The sequence below is a fragment of the Helicoverpa zea genome, chromosome 2, assembly GCF_022581195.2.
Source record: "Helicoverpa zea isolate HzStark_Cry1AcR chromosome 2, ilHelZeax1.1, whole genome shotgun sequence".
NCBI lineage: Eukaryota > Metazoa > Arthropoda > Insecta > Lepidoptera > Noctuidae > Helicoverpa > Helicoverpa zea.
In genome coordinates this window covers 14,826,515-14,848,353 of record NC_061453.1, presented here as the reverse complement: position 1 = coordinate 14,848,353, position 21,839 = coordinate 14,826,515, and the positions used below count along the sequence as shown (strand labels likewise).

The following is a 21,839-nucleotide window of genomic DNA, read 5'->3' as shown; positions in this document are numbered from 1 at the left end:
TTTAACTCGCACGCTATTGCATTTCAGATCAAAACAAACATTCTTAATTTCCTACTGAGAAATATCCCTTGAAAACATGTCGGTATAAATGTATATTTTTATGAACACATTTAGGTAGAGAGAAGAGCGGGCTGCGTGTTGTAAAGTGTGTGTCGGTATGCGTCGGAACACGTAATGTGACGCAAATAGTATACTTAGCAGCAGCGAGACCGGCGAAGTGCTCGTGTGCGGAGCGCCTAATTGCCGGCGACCGCTATAAATTGCGCACGAGTGGAGGAGTCGCGGCGCGCCCGCGAGCGCATAAATCTGCGCGCGCGGCTAATGCAGGCGGGACATGTGGCCGCGCCGGTATCACTCGCGCGGTAATTACCGCATTTGTCATAACGCACGTCGCCCGAGAATCTCTGCCGGGATTGATGAACTAAACCGTAGCTCTCAATTACTACAAACTGTACTCATTCATCTTCACCCTAGGAAGGTTTCATCGGCTATGAATTTATGTCGCATACACAAATCATTCAGTACAAATTAGTAATAAACAGTGCCGTATTTAAATTATAACAAATGGGCACTGCAGCAGAGGTGCTGCGCTTCTTGACTGTCTGCGATTTGAATTTAAAGAAAATATAAGCGTGCCCTTAAAGCTGTGAGGGACATTGAACACTGTCACCGCTCGGTCAGTGCATACAGTGCACTTGTAACGAGAAACGCGCCACATTACCTGATAAAATATGACGCATTTGAACCCGCCTGCGCACTGTCCGCACGCTACTACTCGCGCACCGGGGCAGGACACGCAGTAGGCCTACTTGTACCCTCATATGGACAGAGCATACCTCGGGTACATGTAGTAGGGCTGACATGACGGTCTGGATAAGTTCTTATTTACGAGTTGCATTTGTTGCGTAGGTAAAAAATCAGTAAAAATGCCTAGTGGTGGATTTATAAACACTTTGCTCCGAATGACAAGTGAACCACTTAAGTTGAGAGCGGCAGTGATCCGACAGTGGCTATATGTAGCGCGTTGTTAGCAGGTAAACATGCGCTTTTTATCGTGGAGTAACGTTCTGCGCGGATGACCTTCTGCGCAAGTTTACGGCGCGTCAGGGCGCATAAAGTGCGCGACAGACGGCGCGCCTCGCCCTTAACATGTAAAAGCTATCACAACCCCGCTCTTATGATTTTAGCGAACACGCTAAAAATGAGCTCGAGTACGTAGTGCACTTTATGTTAGTGCGGCGGCGTGGGCGTCGCGCCACCGCCGCACAACTGCGACATAATATAGCGATTTGCTTTTTGTGTTGCTATTATGAACTCGTTTTGCTAATAAGAATTTCCTAGGTAGAAAAGGCTGACTTTGTAGAAAAATCTTGCAAAACAATGTAGGTATTTAATAAATGTCCTTTGGCAGGTAGGTACTTATCGTGTTGACGGAATTTCGTTGCGATCAAACCTCTACTTTCCTTGTTTTAGCAACAATGAAGGATAGGTAAGATTTACAAGGGAATTTCCAAAAACAATTATTGGTAATTTTCCCAATAATGATTGGCGTTGGTTTTCCGAGTACATGATACAAGCGTTTCATGTTGTCACGTTAATTTATTTGGGTAATCGCTGATTATAAGCTATTGTCATTACTGACACACTTGTCGCAACGATAGTGTTTCAATACACGATTAGGTAACGGAGTCACTGTGGCAATACTATCCGATTAGTTTATGTTTTGCGGCTGAAGTGAGGTGCACACCCGTGTGCAGTTGCAATAAGGGTCGCATTGGCATGGCACGTGCGGTGGCAGGTAGCAGTGGAAGTGAGTGCTACGTGCGGTATCGGCGGCACGCGGCGCGATAGGGCGATGCATCGAGCGCGCGCTATCGCTCACCAAACGCCGCGATACGACACTCTCAAGTAATAAACAGCTGATATTTGACAAACCATCACGTGCGATACTCCGGCTAAGCTTTGTAAACAACTACAGACTACGATAAGTAGCTTTTCATTGATTTAAGCTTGTGCAAATTAAAATTTGCAAATAGTAGTGAAACCACTTTTCTTTGTATTAGATTACCTTAACGTGTTTTTTGAAGAAGGGAAATCATCAAATGATGCGGAAGTGTCAGACTTTTTCTGACTACCTCTGTTCCTTTTGGAACCTTCTGTTTACCCACCGGTAAAACTTTCAGACCCCAAAACCTGAAAACCAACTGCGACTTTTTTCAAGCTCCACTCGTACTCTCCCCATGTCATTGAAGAACGTAACAGACAATTTTCACTTCATTGTAGCTCAAACATGTAGGTTTTGCTGAGCAAAATCGACTTATAGGTACCTACTCATTGTGAGACCAAACATGTTCATCCTGATTAAGCTATTGATCAATACGCCATGGTTAGCTTTGTCTCATCCTTGTACACCAAGAGCTTGAAATTCGAGCCCGAAGGCAAACAAAAGACGTCCGGCTGGAATACAATTTATTAACCCCCGACGCAAAAACGACGGGGTGTTATAAGTTTGACGTGTCTGTGTGTGTGTGTGTGTGTGTGTGTGTGTGTGTGTGTGTGTGTGTGTGTGTGTGTATGTGGCATCGTAGCTCCCAAATGGATGATCCGATTGTAATGCGGTTTTTTTTGTTTGAAAGGAATGTCATTCGGGAGTGTTCCTAGCTATGTTTGGTGGAAATCGGTTCAGGTCTTCAAGGTTATCAGCTCGTTTGATAGGTGTGATAGGAATGTTACACGCTCAGTTTACTTGCAAGCATAAGTGGGATCTGAAATTTGAAACACTAATGTCTTCTGGAACCGCTGAGCTGGTCTGCTGTTAGGGCACGAAGATAGGAGACGTAACCCTGAACTGCCCTTTAGTAAACGCATCGAGTTTGAGCTCGTTGAATTTGTCTTGACTAGTTCTCTTCATGATTCTAATTGACGAGAACCTGATGCTGGAAATGGGATGTGACGGATGAAACCCTGGAATTCCGGAATGAAATGGATAAACCGATTTATATTTTTGCTGAAAATCTAGAATGACCAAAAGTTAATCTTTATTGATTCTCAATCTGTGCAATTCTCCCAGAGCCAGTTTGTCATGAGGATTGTTAAACAGCTTCCTTTGGCCGTGATCGCATATAGCGACCCCATCTTAAAATAAAAGAAATTAAATGACGGAAGGAAAAATTAAGGAGCTTCTTCAAAAAGCATGAAATAAAATAAAATCATAAATTTAAAAAAACCCCGACCCAAATAAAATACGCAATTAAACCCTATAAAAAGCAAAAAATAACTTTAAACACTACGTAAGTACCAACTAAAGTATGTCAGACTAAACAAAATTTTGACGTGTCGGGGGACCGCTTTTTACCTTTAAAAATACTTACATAAATACCTAATTACAACACTCGTATAAAAAACACGTATCTAAACACAATTATATACAAAGTCATAAGTAGTATATATAATGTAGTAGTTATAATTACTTCTAACGTTAGGCTAATAAATTAGAGCGGCCCCCCCACACGACAAAATTTTGTTTAGTCTGACATGCTTTAGTTGGTACTTACGTAGTATTTAAAGTTATTTTTTGCTTTTTATAGGGTTTAATTGCGTACTTTATTTGGGTCGGGGGTTTTTTTAAATTTATAATTTTATTTTATATTAGGTCTCGCTGCTGAAGTGAAAAGTTATGTGTGTCACACGAGAGCAAAGTTTTTGCATCTTATGTCTTTGAATCCCTCAACCCGCTCCGGGGTTCTAGTCTAGAATCAACCACTTTGCTAACATGTAATACAAATAACTCATTCAACATTAGGTACTTCTTGTTAGAGAAGCCAGTTTTGATTAGAATTTTTACTTAGAGTTACTCTACCACATAATTTTCCTCGAGGACATTTTAAAATATTTAATTTTGTAATCTTTCATAGTATTTCTTTGTATAAGTATAGTAATAAATAACTTGCTAATTTTCTAAGGGTTTTACCTAAAATTTCATTTATTATTACTCAAACGGTCTTATACTATTTACTTAATTTCAGTCATATATTGTTACCTCTGTTACAAGAAAACAATAAAATCACTTTTAAAAACAGAGTAACATAATAAAAGGCTTTGCGTACACACAAATAGTTGGCGATAATAGGAGCTGTATTACTTTGAAACAGTATTAACAATAATAACACCTGTGATTAGGTGTAATAGCAGTTCGAGTCAAATTATTTGGCAGAATGTGTTCATTTAGTAGTGTTTACCTAAAGCCGCGTACGCACGTACGAACAAATTTGTTGCGTTACATGATATGCAACAACTTGGTTCGCACGTGCGTACCACTATCGAACATCGAACACTCTGTTCGTCAAACATGTTCGCGGCGATCCTTGTAGTGTGTTCTGTATGGACGGTGTTCGAAGCGCTTTAATAACTTCACAATCGACCACTTCCAACGGCGCCGTCATGGCTACTAAGATAGAGTTCACGACTGTTGTTCGCGAACTCGACTCGAACTAGGTTTGCGTTCGTGCTCGAATATGCCGTCCATACGTACGAACCAAATGTTCGGGTCTGGTGTTTGTGTTCGCTATGTTCGTGTTCGTACGTGCGTACGCGCCTTAACAGTACATGTCTCTGCGTCAATTGTCCCGCGATACGATAATTTGACGTCAAGCGCTCGGAATACCTATTTGTTAATTAATTGTTTTCTTCGCAGTTCACAACAACAACAGATATACAATTAATTGAGCATTTACCTTAACGATATTCCTCAAGCGAGTTGTGTTTCATTGACTCAAAATTCCCTTGCGACGGACTTACATACAGGGCATCAGGAAAGTGTGCCAATGTATTAAGTATTGCTTACAAATTGCTGAATTTATTTGAACTGAGCATAAACAATCACCTTTTCGCATGGCTAGAGTTGACAAACTTGGTGATGACCTTTGTATGTGGCTAGTATTTCTTATAATAAACAGTATGCAAATAACCGCAATATTAGATAACTAAATTTTTAAGGAACAAAACGTCGCTACGCGGTGTTGCGGCGGCTATGGTTTTCCTGTTAATGCAATACTAATTTAGGAACGCCCTTTTGCAATAAGTTATCCTCAACTAAAACTGTCAGCTTTCCTCAAATTCGTGGCTGGTGAAACAGCGCGAGTGGGCGGTAGACACATGGAGAACAAAATCACAAGCGGAAATGCCATAACGGAAAATCTCCTAAATAAGTAGCGTGCCAAAATGCGGGTGTGCGGGGGACGAAGAACGTTACTGTCTTAGCCCTTATACGCTTTCTTTGGAATCGACCATTTTTGTAATACCAAAAAGCGCTGACAGATGGCTCAAAGAACCCGAACGCCTCGTTAGCTCACTCGTAACTGACCGTTTTGGTCATGGTCACCGTAGAAATTTGTCCTAGAAGAGGCGCCTGGCCTAGCTTCATTATGGCATCTCCGCTCATCAGTCCTTACTCCTTGGATAGACAGTAATGTGTTGTGTGTTGCAGGTGTGTGCGTGTGATGCTTGTCTGACCGCGGCGCAGCGATGTTCGGCGGCAGCGGCGGCGTGGGCGCGGGCTACAACGGCGGCGGCGGCGAGTGCGCCGAGGGCTACGGGCTGGGCTACGTGGCGGGCGGCGGCCGCCTGCAGCAGTACGCCGCGCACTTCGCGCCGCACCAGAACGTCTGGCACCACCACCACCCGCCGCACCACGACTCCTACGGTCAGTCCCTCACTCACACCTCTCTCATACTGGACGCTACATACATATCATTCAATCAACGTAGCTATGATGGCAATTTCCAGGAAAACTTTATAAATAAAAATGATTAACAACCAAAAATACGGTACCGCATACAATGTTGATAACGACGAATAACACACACGTTGATGATCGACTACATTGCTTTGTATTTAAGCCTACATAGAAGGAAGAAACAAATTGAGCGATATAATGACAAGCGGGTGCTTTATTAATAGAACAGTAAACTATGATGAGTCACATTATCGGCGCCAGATAACGGAGGAATCCGCACCACCGCGCTATCACAACTATATAACGATACTACATACCTATGCAGTACCTACATGTGGCTACTTTGATTCCCATCTCTCACTGTTGCTGCTACACATAACTCGTGCGATACAACAAGGAACCTTTTATCATTGTCATCCATAACAGGACCTTTTGTAAACAACTAGAACATTGAATGAACGGTCCGTCCCACCACTCTAGCATGAGGTAAATATTTATATTTTATGAAACGGGAATAGTACTCAAATAAATCTGAAATAAATTGCCTATACGGAAGGCAGGACAATGAAACCACAATCGCTTCCATGAATGAACTACTCGTATTCAATGGCATTACCAGGAAGAAAGCATAAAAAGCTTAAAACAATAGCTAAGCACTATAGAACACCGGTATTATGTTGTAGCACAATTACTAACAGGTCTCGACACATACACAGCGTTGTAGGAAAAAACTGAACAACAACATGTACCAAGAATTATCCGTATCAGTAAGTTAACAATAACTGAAATTCTATTATTAATAATTGAGTGGCGATTGACGTGGGAGGATAATGTCATAACAAGGCGATCAAGACGGGGTTTACCCGGCCGCAGAAGTAGTGCGAGCTGAGCACGTACACGGGAGCACGCCCACCAGACAGCCCTCAGGGGACTACTGCACCCGAGTGACTCGCAAGGAGGTCAGCACAAGTGAATCAATCACTTCTTGTACTGCCACATGATACGGTCTTTGCTTCATGCTTATACATCATGTTTGGGGTAAAACATTATGAATAGGAAAACATAATTTGTCGTAACCGCGTCGCACACAAGAAAGTTATGAAAATTATAACAACAAGTAACCAGATACGCTATCGATACCAAAATATTTCGTGATGGTAGAGGTTGGTAAGCCGAGTTGCAACCACTATAATCAAATATCCGTAAGAATTACTTAACGAATTAATAAAGTAAACGCTACTAGAGATAATATGGTAATTACAAAGTATTTGATAAGGACGCATTGTCAGATAGCTTTGTTATCAGTCATATATTTAACATAATTGTTGTTATCTTATCGGCTCCCCGGCACGGTTCTCTGTGTTTAATAAATAATAATCGTTTGCTATGCTATAGCTGCCTAAATGTACAGATATTTTAAATTTGGATTTTTAACTTAGGATCTTACTAAGTGTTTGTACTAAAATAATGTAAGAACTATGGCGTGGGGATGCGCGGGCGGGGAGGAGCGTGCGTCGTCCACAATCAGTATTTGCGCGAAGTCTGTAACCGCAGAGTGATTCAGTATCGTGAGCCAATTCCCAGTCGATATGATTTTCCCTTAAGCAGGATAAATGGCTTGTTTTGTTAGATCGGGAGCTACAGCCGTCACAAGTCACGAGCTCAGGCGATATCGGTACAGACTACAGAAGTTTTATCCCAGTTGCAGCGTTTTAACAAGAAACATTAAAGGATTCCTGTAATCATCAATGATAGGTTCTTACAGCGACACCAGTTCTAGTATATCGTATCGTTACACTAATCACTTTGCAGACGAAACGATAGAGAACTCGGTTACCAAGATTTGGTTATAGCATGTGATGTTTCATGATGGCAACTAAACGGCTACTGTAGGCCCGACATAATTAAAGGCTATCTGGGAACGTGGCCGTACTTACAGGTCCACATACATACCCCTTCTCAAAGAATAACACTTTCTGACTTAAGTAAGGTAAGGTAATGTGCGGGATATTTTGGTGGCCCTCTATAATTTTGGAGTCATGGCTCTAATACAATGTGTTACAAACTTACAAAGTTTGTGTGTTGCGCTGTCGCTGGCATGCCTGCAGAAGGTTGTCGTGAATCAGCAGCGATAGCGCGGGCGGCGGGTCGGCGCGCGCGCACCCGATCAGTCCGAGCGTGACCTCTGACCGCGCAGGTCGCACTACTCACCTCACACTATCAATCATTGCTAATTACTCATTAATCAAGTGATATCGTTGACGAGCCACTCGAGTGTCCCATCGACTCACAATGGACGCGATGCAACTGCCCGCGAATTGGTTGCAAAACATGGCGCTGTTTGCAGGTCCGTCATCTCAAATCCTATCTGTGTTATCTGTAACTAATTCCAACTTAACTAATGGCCGGTCGTTCACTTGTCAATATTAACGAAAACAAGACTTGACGTAAATGATACGGCAGTACTAAACCATGATCAATTAACTTATACTCTATATATCTTGTGATAAACAAGTCAATGCATTGTTTAATATTTTCGTTTGCGTCCAATTTAAACTTGGTACCCCAATCAAAATACTCTGTCCCTTCTATGCGCTTTTGTAATGATCAAAGTTTTCCTGGATTAAGCGACTCTCGTCTCAAGTTATTCTCGTCTATCAAACATAGAAGAAGTTACAGATAGCTTATAGCCTGGCGCCGTCCGTGTCTGTACTGTCACGACTCTGGTGGCGTGTACTGGCTGGCGCGGCGGCGGTCAGGCAGGAGTAGTGCTGGAGTGTAAGAGTGTTGTGTGCGCAGCAGGCGGCGGCGGGGTGAGCGGCGTGGGCGGGGTGGCGGGGGGGCTGTACTCGCAGAACATGGTGATGGGCTCGTGGTGCGCGCCCTACGATGCGCTGCAGCGACCCACCGCATACGGTAACTATACAACACTGCAACTGCTTCTCAGGAGAACAATCATGACAGCTCACGGAAAAGACACCTTCAGGAAAATTAATTTAAAACAGTGAAAGTTCACTGTGTTTAAACGAAATGTCTAAAGAATATGCTCAAATTGTGGAAACTAACTTGTCCACAGCGTCCAGAGGACTGTCATCATTGCTTTTCTTTGCTAAACGTTCCGTCCTATCATTTACCTATCTATGTTGTATCTGTCATTATCTCTCAAACTCATTACTCACTGTCCTGTTGCCCTTCTCTCACACTGTTAATTCCTCTTAAGTTGTAGATAAATCATCAACTTTCACGTGACGTATCCATATTAGCTTCAATCTACGTGTTTCCTAATAGTCTATTATTGGTTCTATTAAACTCCCTTTTTTAACTCTTTCAGTTGATAAACTTATAGACATACATACTGAGGCACATAGTGCTTGTTCATGAATCTATTTATAATTTCTATCTCTTTATACACCGTTTGACTCTAGGATATATCTCTACACAAACTTTGGATGTTATAACTGATGCCTGTGTCTATCATCAAATAGCTCATTTTGTTTCTGATATTGCACACAGCGATAAAATATAGTTAGGTAGACTGGGTACAGTTGTGCCAATTTTCGTTTGATCACCAATAATTTTGATATTTGACAAATTAGCTCGCAGAAAAGGAACTTGTATCGCAATTTGTACATTTGTGTACGTAAAAACACTCATATATTGTTCCTTAATACAATGTATTACTCATAAGATCAATTTAAAAAAAAATGGGAAAGTGTCACAACCGGCCACATACCAAGGGCGGTTGTGACATGCATAAACATATATCAAAATGTCTATAATATCTTTTATTGTAGAAATGTTTAACATAATAAGCTTACAAACATAGTTTTAACAATCAACAAAACAACATTTGCTCTGTTCAAACTTGTAGCTGTAGAAAGGCTTGTAGCTTGAGCTACACGTACGAAATCCCTTGTTTCACTTCTTCATCGGCATCTTTTTATTTTTTGATATCACACTGCGCTCTTTCGGTCTTCCGCAAACGTATCCTGGACATCTAAAAGCAAAAAACAATAATATGAGATTTATTATATGTAAAGATATTCGTCACAACCGTACCCAAAAAAATTGACACAACCGTACCCAACGCATCATTTTGAAAACAAAAAATCGCCATGATTTTGCCAAATACTTTACGTAAAAAGAAATCACTTGTAATTAAATATTAATATTCAACTTTTAAAGAAAAAAATAACAAGATAATCTATCTGTATAAAAATAACAGTAATTAGGAAACGAAATCGAACAAAAATACTTACTTTTGATTGTTGAAAAGCAATGTGGGCTCCTGCTTACGTCAACGTCGTGCGCCGGCTAACGCAATACTGGGGAACGTGTTTAGGCTTGTGAGCCACGTCTTTCTCCCTCACAACCTCCCCCGTTTTACGTATAGTTTCGTTACAACTGCGACTGTCACTACCGTACCCTGGCACAACCGTACCCAGTTTACCCTATACTAAATAGGCCGAGTCAGTCCGTAAGCCAAGTGGGCAGGGCCGCTGGGCTCGTTGATAGACCAGTCTCCACCAATTGCAAATCGTTACGATTTAGATAAAGTTTATTGTCTCATTGTCTCAGATCCGAATGAATTAGAACGGTTTACGACTGCTTAACTGCTTTTATCAGCACTCCTCCACTCATTCACTCACCCACTCATTATAGTTAGTATTTTTACCAAAATGAAATATGTGCTGTCTATAATAGACAAATGGATTCGAATCGGTGGAACAATGCAATTTTATTTATAATTTATTAAGTTATAAAATAAAGTATATTGGAATGAGAGTTCTCCTCGGTGCTCTTGCTCTATCAGTATGTAATGAATAGGGAAATGGATAGCCACGTAACCGCTCAAGCGTTAAGGAATTATTGTTAACGTTCGTTTTTAATTATAACTACAAATCGCTGCTACTTATAAGTAGGTATGTAACATGATAGAACACAAAGTTTTTCACTAACAACTTAACTACTGAGAACTTCTTCTTATATCTATTGATCATGTTATTCTTGTTATTGTGTTGTTTTTATTATACGTGGTAATATTATTCATAGATAGTTATATCTTAGTGAAACAATCTACTAGAACAGTATTTTTAAGAGTAGGTAATTACTTTGTTATTATTTTATTTAGTTGTTGTAAGAAACAGATGATTACAAAGAGTATATATTTAGTAGAGCGATTAGCATTGTTCATGACAATAACACGAGCAGCTGACGTCACGCCGATAGCGGCTGATTCATGAACCGCGGGACGATGATAATAAGGGTCTGTTTCAGAATGTATGGATAAAGTTCCAAATAACTATGTTACACATAAATTATTCGGATGATAAAAGTTCCGAATAAGAAACATTGCGTTTCACAAACATAATTTATCTAACACATAACTATCTGAAACTTATATGTAAGTGCGGTGGCAACACCATATACAAACGTTTCGTTTCTTGATGTCATTTCATTAAGTACAAAAAAAAGTAAAAGAAACTACTTATAAACATATTTCAAATTATACAAGAAACATTGATTTACTTTAATATTTTTATAAAATTAGTTATTATCCACATAACGGTTATAAAAACTTACACAAACGATTTTATGGCAAATGAAAATTGCTGGTAACGAAACGCGTTTGACAGTGACAATTACTCACAGTCACATATAAGTATTAGCAGCCGCGCGTGGTAATTTAAATTTTTTATGTTAGTCGTTGGTGTTTGTGTTTCTGTTTTTTTGCTATTCTTGCGATTTGAGTGTACCTCTTGAATACATTTATGCACAGTCATTTCTATGTATTGAAAAATGACATCAAAACGTGAACGAAGCGTTAACTTCAGCCGGGAAGAAGTTGAGCTTCTAACTTCACTCGTTGCTCAACATAAAAGCATTTTAGAAAATAAGAAAAGTGATGCAGTCACATGGAATGAAAAAGAACAGTGCTGGAAGACATTGGAGGCACTATTTAATAGCAAAAGCGGTACTAATTATCGTAGTGCCAAAACATTAAAAGCGAAATACGAAGGAATAAAAAGAAATACCAGGAAAAAGTCTGCTCTAATACGTGCCGAAACGTATCGCACGGGAGGTGGACCTAGTGCTGCTCCTCCTCTGACGCCAGTAGAAGAAAAAGTGAAAGACATGATACTGTTGTCTGTAGATGGAATCGAAAGTGAATTTGATTCTGATCATGTTGGTAAGATCATAAGTTTAAAATTGTTATTAGTTCTGTACTACTAATATGACGAGCCGATCTGTATTTTGTATGTAAGTGAATTATAATACAATTGTCATGCTCTTCTCTTTCTTATTTAATTTTATTTATGTTGCAGATCCTATACAAATAGACACAGTATGTCCTCCACCAACACCTTCCACATCCAACCAATTAACACAAAACATTGAAATGATTATTTTACAGATTTACAGAAGAAGATTCTGGAGGAAGAATTCTTAAATAAAAGAAAGCAATGGGCCTTTGAAGAGGAAGAAAGGGAGCACAAAAGAGAAATGTGGGCGTTGGAAAAAAAATACTTTTTAAATAAATTTGAAAAATAAATCGTTTTTTATTTAACACAGAATACATTTAATAACCTACTATATTAATGGAATGCAAAATGCCTATAAATGACTATCATTATTATAGTAATGAACCAAAATAATCATTAATTAAATTACTTCGCACTGTTGCATCCCCCACATTTTCTAGACTACTTTGATTCACAACATCGTGTTCATCTGGCTCACCCACGGGGTAAATGGCTTCAAAATGGTCATCTCGCATATCTATTGCAATATTGTGCAACACTGCACATGCCACTATTACAGCCTGTACACGAGATACAGATAGCAAAATTTTTTTTGATAAAATAGGGAATCTGTTTTTCCAAACCCCATAGGTTCTTTCTACTACATTTCTGCTTCTTATTTGGGATTCATTATACAGATGTTCTGCTGGAGTCATAGGAGTTTGTAGTGGAGTAAGTAGGTATGAAGTATTTTCATATCCTCTATCACCAACAATTACACAGTTTCTAAATTCTCCATTTTGAAGTCGTTGCTTTATAAAAGAATTATTAAATATTGTTTGATCATGAGCTGCTCCTGGCCATCTAGCCACTATGTCCAAGATCCTTAACTTTGCACTCACTACAGTTTGCACATTAAAAGAAAATTGTGATTTCCTGTTTCTCCATTCTTCTGCATTGTTTCCACCTGAAAATAATGTAAACAGCATTTATAAAAACAGCTCAATTTGATCATTTGGTACATAGTTTGACAAATAATCCTTTATTTACATTACCATTCATAGTACCTATTTAATATATATTACCTGGAGATTTTATGGGTACATGGGTACAATCGATAGCACCAATAAGCCTTGGGAATTTAGCTATATTGAAAAACTCTTGCTGTATGTCTTCAGTGTTGCTTGGGAATTTGATAAACAACCCACGCAATCGTGCAATAGCTTGTGAAACCAGGTAGACAAAGCGACTGGCAGAAGCTTTGCTTACACCAGAGAAATCACCTACTACTGTAAGAAAGCTTCCCGTCGCGTAAAACCTCAATGTTAACAGTAGACGATTAATTGGCTTTATAGCCAAATTCCTGAAAAAAACATTGGAGTTAGATCAGGTATAGTTACAGTAGGTATATACAATAGCTAGACGGAGCCGAGACATTATAAGAATACAGGCTGCAGGTTAGGTATATGCTTACTTACCTTTCTGTAGGGACAGATATTGCTTTCTCAATAATTGAATACACAAACATCACAGCTTTCTTAGTGAGTCTGAAGCGCGCCCTGAAGTCCGTTTCGTCTAATGTCTCCATATAGTTTATTCTTTCCCGATACACTGGAGTCTTGCGTGGTATTGTGAGTCTATCGAAATATTCATCAAACTCATCTTCAAGAGTCTCAAAAATGTCCATTGCCATTGAAATAGGTATATAATTGTTTAAAACACAACACGAACGAAAGAAAGAAAATGTCATTCAATTTTAACTGTCAAACACACTACTTATGTGTCGGATAACTGTGCTATTTGCCACTTCAACCGACCCATAACTTATCGCTGACTTTATATGACACATAGCACTATTCGAAAGTCGTGAAACGCAAAAAATGTGTTTATCCTACAAATAAGTAACAAATAGCTTATTCGGAACTTGTGCAGAACTTATCGGTACATTGTGAAACAGACCCTAAATGTCAGTCAGTTCTTTATTCACCAGTAATTACCAATACAGGCTCGATATATTGTGTTCAGGGCGGGGCAGCGCTTGTTCGCTCAACATTTTTATAATCACGTTTAATTTCTTCAAGTGTAAACCTACGTTACATACAGTTATTACGTATTTATTATAAAGTTGAAGAGTTTATTAGTTTGCTTGCATTCGTATATTTCAGGAACTATTACCTACTAGTCCAATTTGAAAAGTTCTGCCAGTGCTTAAAAAGCTTATTCCTCAATAAGGAATGCTAGCTACAGGTACTAGGTAGGCTAAAATATGCTTATTTTATATTCGTGCGCGTAGTAGTAATCCACGGAAAGCGGGTAAAACCTCTAACAGAAGCCAGAAAGGCAATCAAATAGATACCTAGGTACCTATGTACTGGAACGTTCCCTTCAGTCAAAAATTACATCATCACTGGGGATTTTTTTATAAAACATTGTAAGCATGTGTAGCTAGGTAATAGTACTGCTTAAACGTCTTCATCTATCGTCATGATAATATAATATGTAGGTATAGGTATGAGATCGAACAATAATTACTATTTATTTATTTATTTATTTAACCATTTATGTACAGTAAAGACACACGAAAGAAGAGGAAGTAACATAAGATAGTACAAAGGTAAGTACTGCTTATTTCTACAGAAATCTCTTCCAGCAGACCCGAAGTAGGAGAGTAAGAATATAGAGATGTAGACAGACTGTGTAAAAGAACAACAAAGGACAAATAAATATACATATATATAAATATATATATAAAGCAATAAATATTATATAAATACAAAAAAAAATAATACATACTTTATAATAAGACTATGAAGAAGAGGAGGACAAATAGTGGGTTTTAAGCTTCTTCTTAAAATTAGCAATAGTTTGACAGCTCCTTAAATCAGGCGGCAGCGAATTACTATTTATTGTTTGATAGATATTTTTATAGTTTTTGTTGTAATTAGCTCATATTGTTGGTTATTGTTTGTACGACGTTTTGTAACTGATGAATAAAAAATCTCTCTAAGTAAGTACGTAAGTACCTAGGTACCTACGTATCCAAATTAAGAACAAAAATCAAATACAAGTACTCTAAAATCAAGTACTTTGCTTTATTTAGAGTACATTCAAATTATACACTTAGGTACCAATACAAATTCCAACATAGAGACATATAGGATCCGAGGAAGTCAAATCAAGTCTATCGGCATTAAACATCAGTTAGCAAGGTTTCGCTCCGAAGTGACGGAGCTGCAAGCGTGTCTAGTTTTGGTGCTGTTCAATTAGTGCAGTACACACTACCTAAAAGCGAATGTCTCGCAGTATCGCGGGACAAAGATAGTCTAACTGCCGCCGTACTGCCTTCTATTGCGATTAGTGATGTTGTACACAAGCAAAGGCAAATACAATGCTCAAGTTCCGTGAAGTTCCGTTACACTGTAGTAGGGTATACACAGAACTGTAGACTGAGAATTGTCAGTGTTATGTAGGTTAGATATTTTCCTGAAATCTAAATATAGGTACACGTAGCTAGATGTTAGTATAAGACAAGGCCAAATAGTTCCTAAGGATCAATAAAATATCATGTAAATATCCGCGTAATATGAGTAGTTCACTCACATATCCATACATAGGCAGATCGGTTTGTAAACAGTATAAGATGTTTATCTAGAACAGCTACCGAATGTGCCGTGTCCGCGCTGTGCACAGTCGTATCGCTCAGTATCGCTACCTATTGTTATTGTTCCACCTTCTCGGAAGCCGCGATAGACTACATTGTTGATACAGCACCCAGTAAGACCGGCGCCGAGTGACCCTGCGGCTATGGGAACTGATAGCCTCCGATAAACTGTTTGCCATTGTTTTTTTCTTTAGGTACTTACCTACTTAACTTAAAGCGATCATCTTTCACATATCCTGCATTTAGCACAAGCTTTTATTAGTAGTAAGTTGTAAATGAGCCCCCCTAAGACGCGCGTGCGACAGATGGCGTGCTGGAGATGTACGAGGAGGGGCGCGAGTGCGTGAACTGCGGCGCCAACAACACGCCGCTGTGGCGCCGCGACGCCACGGGCCACTACCTGTGCAACGCGTGCGGCCTGTACCACAAGATCAACGGCGTGAACCGCCCGCTCGTCAAGCCGAGCAAGCGGCTGGTGAGTCTCCTCCGACCATAGTAACGCGCTCTGTTTGCGAACAGGTGCCGACGCAGACCTACTCACCCGCTTCTATAAGGAGGGCACCGTGCAGAGATGGATGAGTGTGGAGGGCATGGCCAGGGGCATGAAGAAGGTGAGTCGGTGGCGTGTAGACTAGTGCATGCATCCTACCGCCCCGCGGTCGCCCCGCCGCGCCGCGTCCATCGCACGCGGTTCCTATTAGATATCCTTACTTTTCGGGCTTTGGCGAGTGTTAGGAAACTACACGCTACCGCTCCCTACTTCGAGTGTGCCGCTTTGTAGCACTCCGCTTGCACCGTTACAAGTTATGCCTACCCAGTATCACCTCCCAAATCTATCACCGCAAACATCCATTATTGACGATGGAAGTAGATAAACGTATCGCGCCGAGATAACTAATCGATCGGTAATTGCATGTCGGCGAGCATGGCGGCACTGCGCGTGTTACACGGTGACGTCACGCGGTAACGAGACGTGCACGCGGCTGCTAGATAGCCGGCAGATAGCGGGCGGGAGCCGCCTCGCGGTCCCGGCCATGCATATTGGACTCTATCGATGGGCAACAAGCGTGTCGGCTAGTTATCTCGGCGCACTCCCGCGCTGCAGACAGACAGCGGCGGCCAATGAGCGGCGGCCCCGCCTCGCGCCGCTCACAATGCACTCGTAGCGCCGGCTATAACTGTACATTGTCATGCGGTGGCACAAGATGGCCGCGGCTGTCACCGCCGCGCGCTGTCCGCCGCGAGCTGTCCGCTGCCGCGCGCAGCACTGGGGGGTGACTGCCACAAAGTGCTGCGCTGTAACGATCGCGTGCATGATAGATGCTTGGGTTTCGTTAGTTGTCCGTTTCCTTGGTTTTGGTGCTCTCCTTATGTAAAATGTCTATGTACTTATTTGTTAACCACGCTTATCTTTATTTGTAGTTGTAGCATGTTCTATTTTAGCACCCAAATACCTTTAATGCATACCTACACATGAAGTACCTACTTAAACTTTCTACCTGTATAACAATACATATATAGGTAATATCCACTAATGCCTCGACAATACAAAAAGCACAAAAACATTTAGTTCTCTTATCAGCAGTCATTAGGTCTCAAACGACGTACATTGAGACTATCTAACCTAATGAGGGCCATAAATATTGTGAAACGTCAACATTCAAGAGAGACATGTTTGGGAAATTGAAGTAACAAGGCCAGAGTAGCGTCACTGTAACACTTCAGTTGATATGCTAAACAATGTTTATGCTAATGTTTTCTATTCAAGTCAATAGATACTAATACCTACCTTCATATATGTACTTACCTAGGTACCAGCTACCTAGCTTGGCACAAGACCAGCTGAATAACATATTTCCCGATGTTTTCGATGGGAACTTTTTCATAGGACTTATCCCAGGTAGGACTTGAACAACGAATAAGAAAAATGCCGATGTTGCATTTATGCGTGATGACAGAAGTATTTGAACATGTGTAGCTGTAAGGTATAAAGCACGTCAAAATGTGGTGGTTATTGTAAGACTCAGGCAGCCGGCTGCACGTTGCGTGCGGGCGGCTGCGTGACCGGTGCGTGTGTTGCAGTCGGCGGCGCGGCGCCACGGCCAGTGCTGCACCAACTGCGGCTCGCGCAACACCACGCTGTGGCGACGCAACAACGACGGCGAGCCCGTGTGCAACGCCTGCGGCCTCTACTACAAGCTGCACGGCATCAACCGGTAAGTACCTACAACACACACAGGATTACCCACTTCAGCATAAACATGTGAATTTTCGTTTGATGTTTAGTGCCTAAACAAATATCTTCGTAATTAACAGACCGCTAGCCATGAGGAAAGATGGTATCCAGACGCGAAAACGCAAACCGAAGAAGTCTGGCAACGGAACAAAACCGGCACAAGACGCCAACAAGAAAGATGAACACAGCTCCCCTGGCATGGACGGTACGTTACTCTTATCTACTCTCAATATTTTTGATTCAGAACAACATTACTTAAGAATGTTATTCAGTATTTATTAATCGTTCAACAAACCTGTATTACATGTAGATAATGAGATGAACGGTTGTTATTACAGACAGCAAACAGAGCATCCCGGAGACAGCGCTGCCCCTGGCGCAGTCGCTGGGCGGGCAGGGCAAGGCGCGCGAGGCGGCGGGCGCGGAGGCGGCGCAGGCGCAGCAGCACGGCGCGCAGTACCCGCTGGCGCTGGGCGGCGCGCCCTTCCTGTCCAACCCCGCGCTCTTCAACATCAAGAGCGAGCCCAGCAACGCGCCCGCCTACGACGCCTACCCCGCGCACTCCGCGCCGCACTACCACTCGCAGCAGCATTACCTGCACGCGCTACAGGTACTGCCTTAATTAACTTCCACTTTTGGTCGACGTAGCAGCGTGATTTGTCCTACTACTCTACTCTTACACGCAAAAACTACTGATAGGATTTTGATAAAACTTGGTAAGTAGGTAGTAATATAGGTAGCTTAAATAACATATAAGCTACCCTTTATACAAGTGCGGAAGGTAGATCCCTCGGGTGGCGGCTGAAATCATGGGCGGAAGCTAGTTATAAACAAATCTCGTAGCCACGTAGGCTGCTATGCGGTTGTCATTATTGATCCCAAAAATATTTCTACATTGTACTTGGTAGCAACCACAGCCTATCGTTTTGTCAATGTTTTTTAATTTCCACCATACATATACGAATACCTACCTATAGTGACATTCTCGTAGCAGCTTCGTAGGCTGCTACGCAAAAATCACGTTATCATAATTATTATGTCCCGTTTTTTACAAAATATTTAATAGCACTGCTGCCTTTCACTCCATATAATTCATGTACCTACCTACTTGGCTTGCTTATACCTACCAAAAATTTAATGACATCATGGGACAAGTCGTGGTGTTGCAGTTCCTTTCTTTCAAAATAATCTGATCAATTGGTGACAGGACGGCTGCGTTATAACTAATGAGGCTTTATATTGACGTATTCACTATTCTGTTGCAGTACGGGCTGGGCAACGGCGAAGAGGAGGAGGGCAGCGGGTTCCTGCACCAGCGCAACGTGACTGCGCATGCCAAGCTCATGGCGTCCACGTAGCAGCCCCCCCCCCACGCTGTGACGTCACGCGACACTGTGCCCGCACGCACTGAACGTACAAAGGACTAAGTGACAAGTTGTGAGCGAGCTCGCGGGTGCACTCCCTCAGCTCGCCGCCACTCACCAGTGCACGAGTTCACGATTCACGACTATTCAATTGATCTTATGAGTTAGGTACGCTCCTCGAGCTGCACAGCTTCGAGACAATGCGTATCTGTTGATACATCAATACTAATAGCAGTTCACACTTCCATTAAACGGATAGATATCGACAAACTCTAGAATGTTTTGTGTTCCGATATAAATGTACATATTTAGCTGTAATTATTTTAGTTAATGTTGTATGATATAGTTGTATGAGAGAGGTAGCGATGCGTCGTAGGCTGTACCTAGTTAGTTAGTCACTTTGACACCTTGCCATATTGACTGACGCAATGGTAACGAAGTATTAATTTAATTGTTTTAACGTTCCATGACCATTGTAATCTCAAAAACTAGTCTAATGAGTCTCAAGTAGTATGTCTCAAGAGTTGACGATATAATATTATGGAATTAGAAACTTTTAAGATAGCTTTCAGACGTGCAATCCGTCCAGTGGGCGGAGAACAATAAATCCTTATATTCTTCTGTGTTGGAAATGCTCCTCGCTGCGCCGCACTGCGCTCGTCTGACAGCGATCTTAATCTGGACCGTGTAAATAGCGCCACGTAGCCTGTAGTTAGTCAATTAAGTTAAACAGTATTCAAATAATGCCACCTAAACAATAAAAACCAGTTGTTCCACTGCTTGTACAGGCTGCACAAAGCAGATGATCCTCATCTCTGAGTGATCTGTAGAGGCAAGCAACTTTATCTTGTTATCTCATTGCATATTGAGGCAAATATAATAATTTATGGCTAGGTACCGAATTAAATTCTCTTTACAACTCCACTTGTGTTCTAAACATATTCTATATACTGTAATATAAATATGTACTCCACAAATTTTAAAACAGGACACAGTTTCTGCTCTGTTTACTGAAAAACAATAAATGTGTTTTGGTAGTGCTTGTTATGAGTGAATCATGCGGGCTAACCTGCCCCACAATAATGTTAATGTAGTTTAATTAGTTTGAATAAATGGCATTTATTATACTTCTTGTACATACTAGTTAGAAATGAAATATAAAAATTTACTCTTAATACTGTTTATTTCATATGGTCCAGCACAAACTATCACTGTAGGTAAGTATTGGATTACAGAAATTAATTGAGACTTATTATCAAAACATAAGTTCTTATTGTGTTGGTAAAAAGCCTCAATCATAAATATCAACTAGAAATATATGTACAAAGTGAAGTCTGTTGTATTATAAATTTATGTGTAATGAAATATATAAGTGAGCGCACAACACAGTGTTTCTGTCTCCAGTCTGTCACTCGGCTGGCTCCAGGGAGAGCTTCTTGAGAGCGTCTCCCCCGAGCCTGTAGTAGCACCACTGCTCCTTGTTGGTCAGGTTTATGGCACCCTTGTTCTCATAGAAGGTGCGAGCTGGGTTCCACTCCAGTACATGGAAGTCTAGACGGGTGCAGCCAGTTGAAGATGCTTCCTGAAACATTTCAAATATTCCAAATAACTTTGTAATGAATATTTCATAACAATGGCTATGTACTAGTCCACTTACATTAGCAACAGCCTTGAACAGTCTTTTCCCGACGCCGAGTCTCCGCTGGCTGGTGCGGACGTAGAGGTCCTCGAGCATCATGGAGCGTCCCTCCCAGGTGGAGTAGGTGGGGAAGTACAGCGCGTAGCCCACCACCGGCGCTGTGCCCGGCCGCTGCACCTCCGCCACCTTGCACTGGAACGACGGCGGCTGCCGCTCGAAACCGTCACGTTGTAACTCTGAAAACATACTCAGCCCCTCATATACACCTGTTAAGACAATACAAATATAGCTAACCTTAGCTTCCTACTGATAACCAACCTTTACTTGAACAAATTATTATTGCTTACCAGCAACAGTCATTTTTGGCCCTTTAGGCATTTTCTCGAAGTCAGCAAGCTCCTGAGAAACAGCGTATTTATTTAGTTGTAAACATGAACCGAAGTAATCAATCAAATCTGTTTTATTATGTATGGAATGAACACCTGAATCATTTCGGCGACCGCCTGCATGTCCTCTTTCCTCGCAGGACGGATTCGTATTTCATCGTCTTTATATTTCTGAGCCATTCTCAGGGTCAGCCAATCTTGTACTGCTGTTTCACAAAAAATTTCAATTCAAACCAGCACCAAAGAAAACACTCGATCAGTCAATGTTCTGTCAAACTGACAATTTCTTTTATTCTGAAACATTTTACAATACAAAGTTCTACCAGCTGAATATTAATGATTTTTTTTTATAAACCCAGGTTTGCTATATGGTATAGCAATTATATACATTGATTAATTACCGTGCATCACATGGAATCAAGAACATGCACAAATATAGTTAACAATGAAATATTTTTCAGAATAGCGCTTTATGATAAGGACATGAGGCGCAGGCGCATTGAGATAATTTTTTGATTTGATATGTGACACAATATAAGATATGCCAACGCCATCTATTGGATTCCGTCTGAACAAC

The 21,839-nt window shown here is 41.0% G+C and overlaps 3 protein-coding genes and 1 long non-coding RNA gene across 4 annotated transcripts; 1 reads left to right on the top strand and 3 right to left on the bottom strand.

Moving 5' to 3' along the window:
- Window positions 1–5,488: 5,488 nt before the first annotated feature.
- Window positions 5,489–20,621, top strand: LOC124637144 (GATA-binding factor A-like). The gene is made up of 7 exons (XM_047173496.1): window positions 5,489–5,701; window positions 8,534–8,650; window positions 15,943–16,112; window positions 17,720–17,853; window positions 17,954–18,078; window positions 18,212–18,483; window positions 19,139–20,621. Exons 1-7 carry the CDS (start codon window positions 5,524–5,526, stop codon window positions 19,229–19,231), a joined length of 1,089 nt encoding a protein of 362 aa, XP_047029452.1. The 5' UTR covers window positions 5,489–5,523; the 3' UTR covers window positions 19,232–20,621.
- Window positions 9,506–10,185, bottom strand: LOC124637151. The gene is made up of 2 exons (XR_006985184.1): window positions 9,994–10,185; window positions 9,506–9,731 (listed from the first exon to the last, which is right to left on the bottom strand). It is a non-coding gene; the product is annotated as an uncharacterized LOC124637151 (long non-coding RNA).
- LOC124637127 (putative nuclease HARBI1) lies at window positions 12,271–13,941 on the bottom strand. The gene is made up of 3 exons (XM_047173474.1): window positions 13,455–13,941; window positions 13,062–13,339; window positions 12,271–12,943 (listed from the first exon to the last, which is right to left on the bottom strand). Exons 1-3 carry the CDS (start codon window positions 13,724–13,726, stop codon window positions 12,369–12,371), a joined length of 1,125 nt encoding a protein of 374 aa, XP_047029430.1. The 5' UTR covers window positions 13,727–13,941; the 3' UTR covers window positions 12,271–12,368.
- LOC124637137 (thialysine N-epsilon-acetyltransferase) lies at window positions 20,402–21,791 on the bottom strand. Its single transcript, XM_047173486.1, has 5 exons — window positions 21,664–21,791; window positions 21,359–21,556; window positions 21,224–21,275; window positions 20,895–21,112; window positions 20,402–20,819 (listed from the first exon to the last, which is right to left on the bottom strand). Exons 2-5 carry the CDS (start codon window positions 21,440–21,442, stop codon window positions 20,646–20,648), a joined length of 528 nt encoding a protein of 175 aa, XP_047029442.1. The 5' UTR covers window positions 21,443–21,556; window positions 21,664–21,791; the 3' UTR covers window positions 20,402–20,645.
- Window positions 21,792–21,839: the final 48 nt, after the last annotated feature.

What these genes read in the sequence shown, in the direction of transcription:
- LOC124637144 (XM_047173496.1), top strand. Translation starts at nt 5,524, where the DNA reads ATGTTCGGCGGCAGCGGCGGCGTGGGCGCGGGCTACAACGGCGGCGGC. An exon ending in GCAGCGACCCACCGCATACG is followed by an intron (nt 8,651 to 15,942) that starts GTAACTATACAA and finishes CGCGTGCGACAG; the next exon opens with ATGGCGTGCTGGAGATGTAC. An exon ending in AAGCTGCACGGCATCAACCG is followed by an intron (nt 17,854 to 17,953) that starts GTAAGTACCTAC and finishes CGTAATTAACAG; the next exon opens with ACCGCTAGCCATGAGGAAAG.
- LOC124637127 (XM_047173474.1), bottom strand. Translation starts at nt 13,726, where the DNA reads ATGACATTTTCTTTCTTTCGTTCGTGTTGTGTTTTAAACAATTATATA. An exon ending in ATATCTGTCCCTACAGAAAG is followed by an intron (nt 13,340 to 13,454) that starts GTAAGTAAGCAT and finishes TGTTTTTTTCAG; the next exon opens with GAATTTGGCTATAAAGCCAA. An exon ending in TGTACCCATAAAATCTCCAG is followed by an intron (nt 12,944 to 13,061) that starts GTAATATATATT and finishes CATTATTTTCAG; the next exon opens with GTGGAAACAATGCAGAAGAA.
- LOC124637137 (XM_047173486.1), bottom strand. Translation starts at nt 21,442, where the DNA reads ATGGCTCAGAAATATAAAGACGATGAAATACGAATCCGTCCTGCGAGG. An exon ending in GCCAAAAATGACTGTTGCTG is followed by an intron (nt 21,113 to 21,223) that starts GTAAGCAATAAT and finishes GTATGTTTTCAG; the next exon opens with AGTTACAACGTGACGGTTTC. An exon ending in TGTTCAAGGCTGTTGCTAAT is followed by an intron (nt 20,820 to 20,894) that starts GTAAGTGGACTA and finishes GAAATGTTTCAG; the next exon opens with GAAGCATCTTCAACTGGCTG.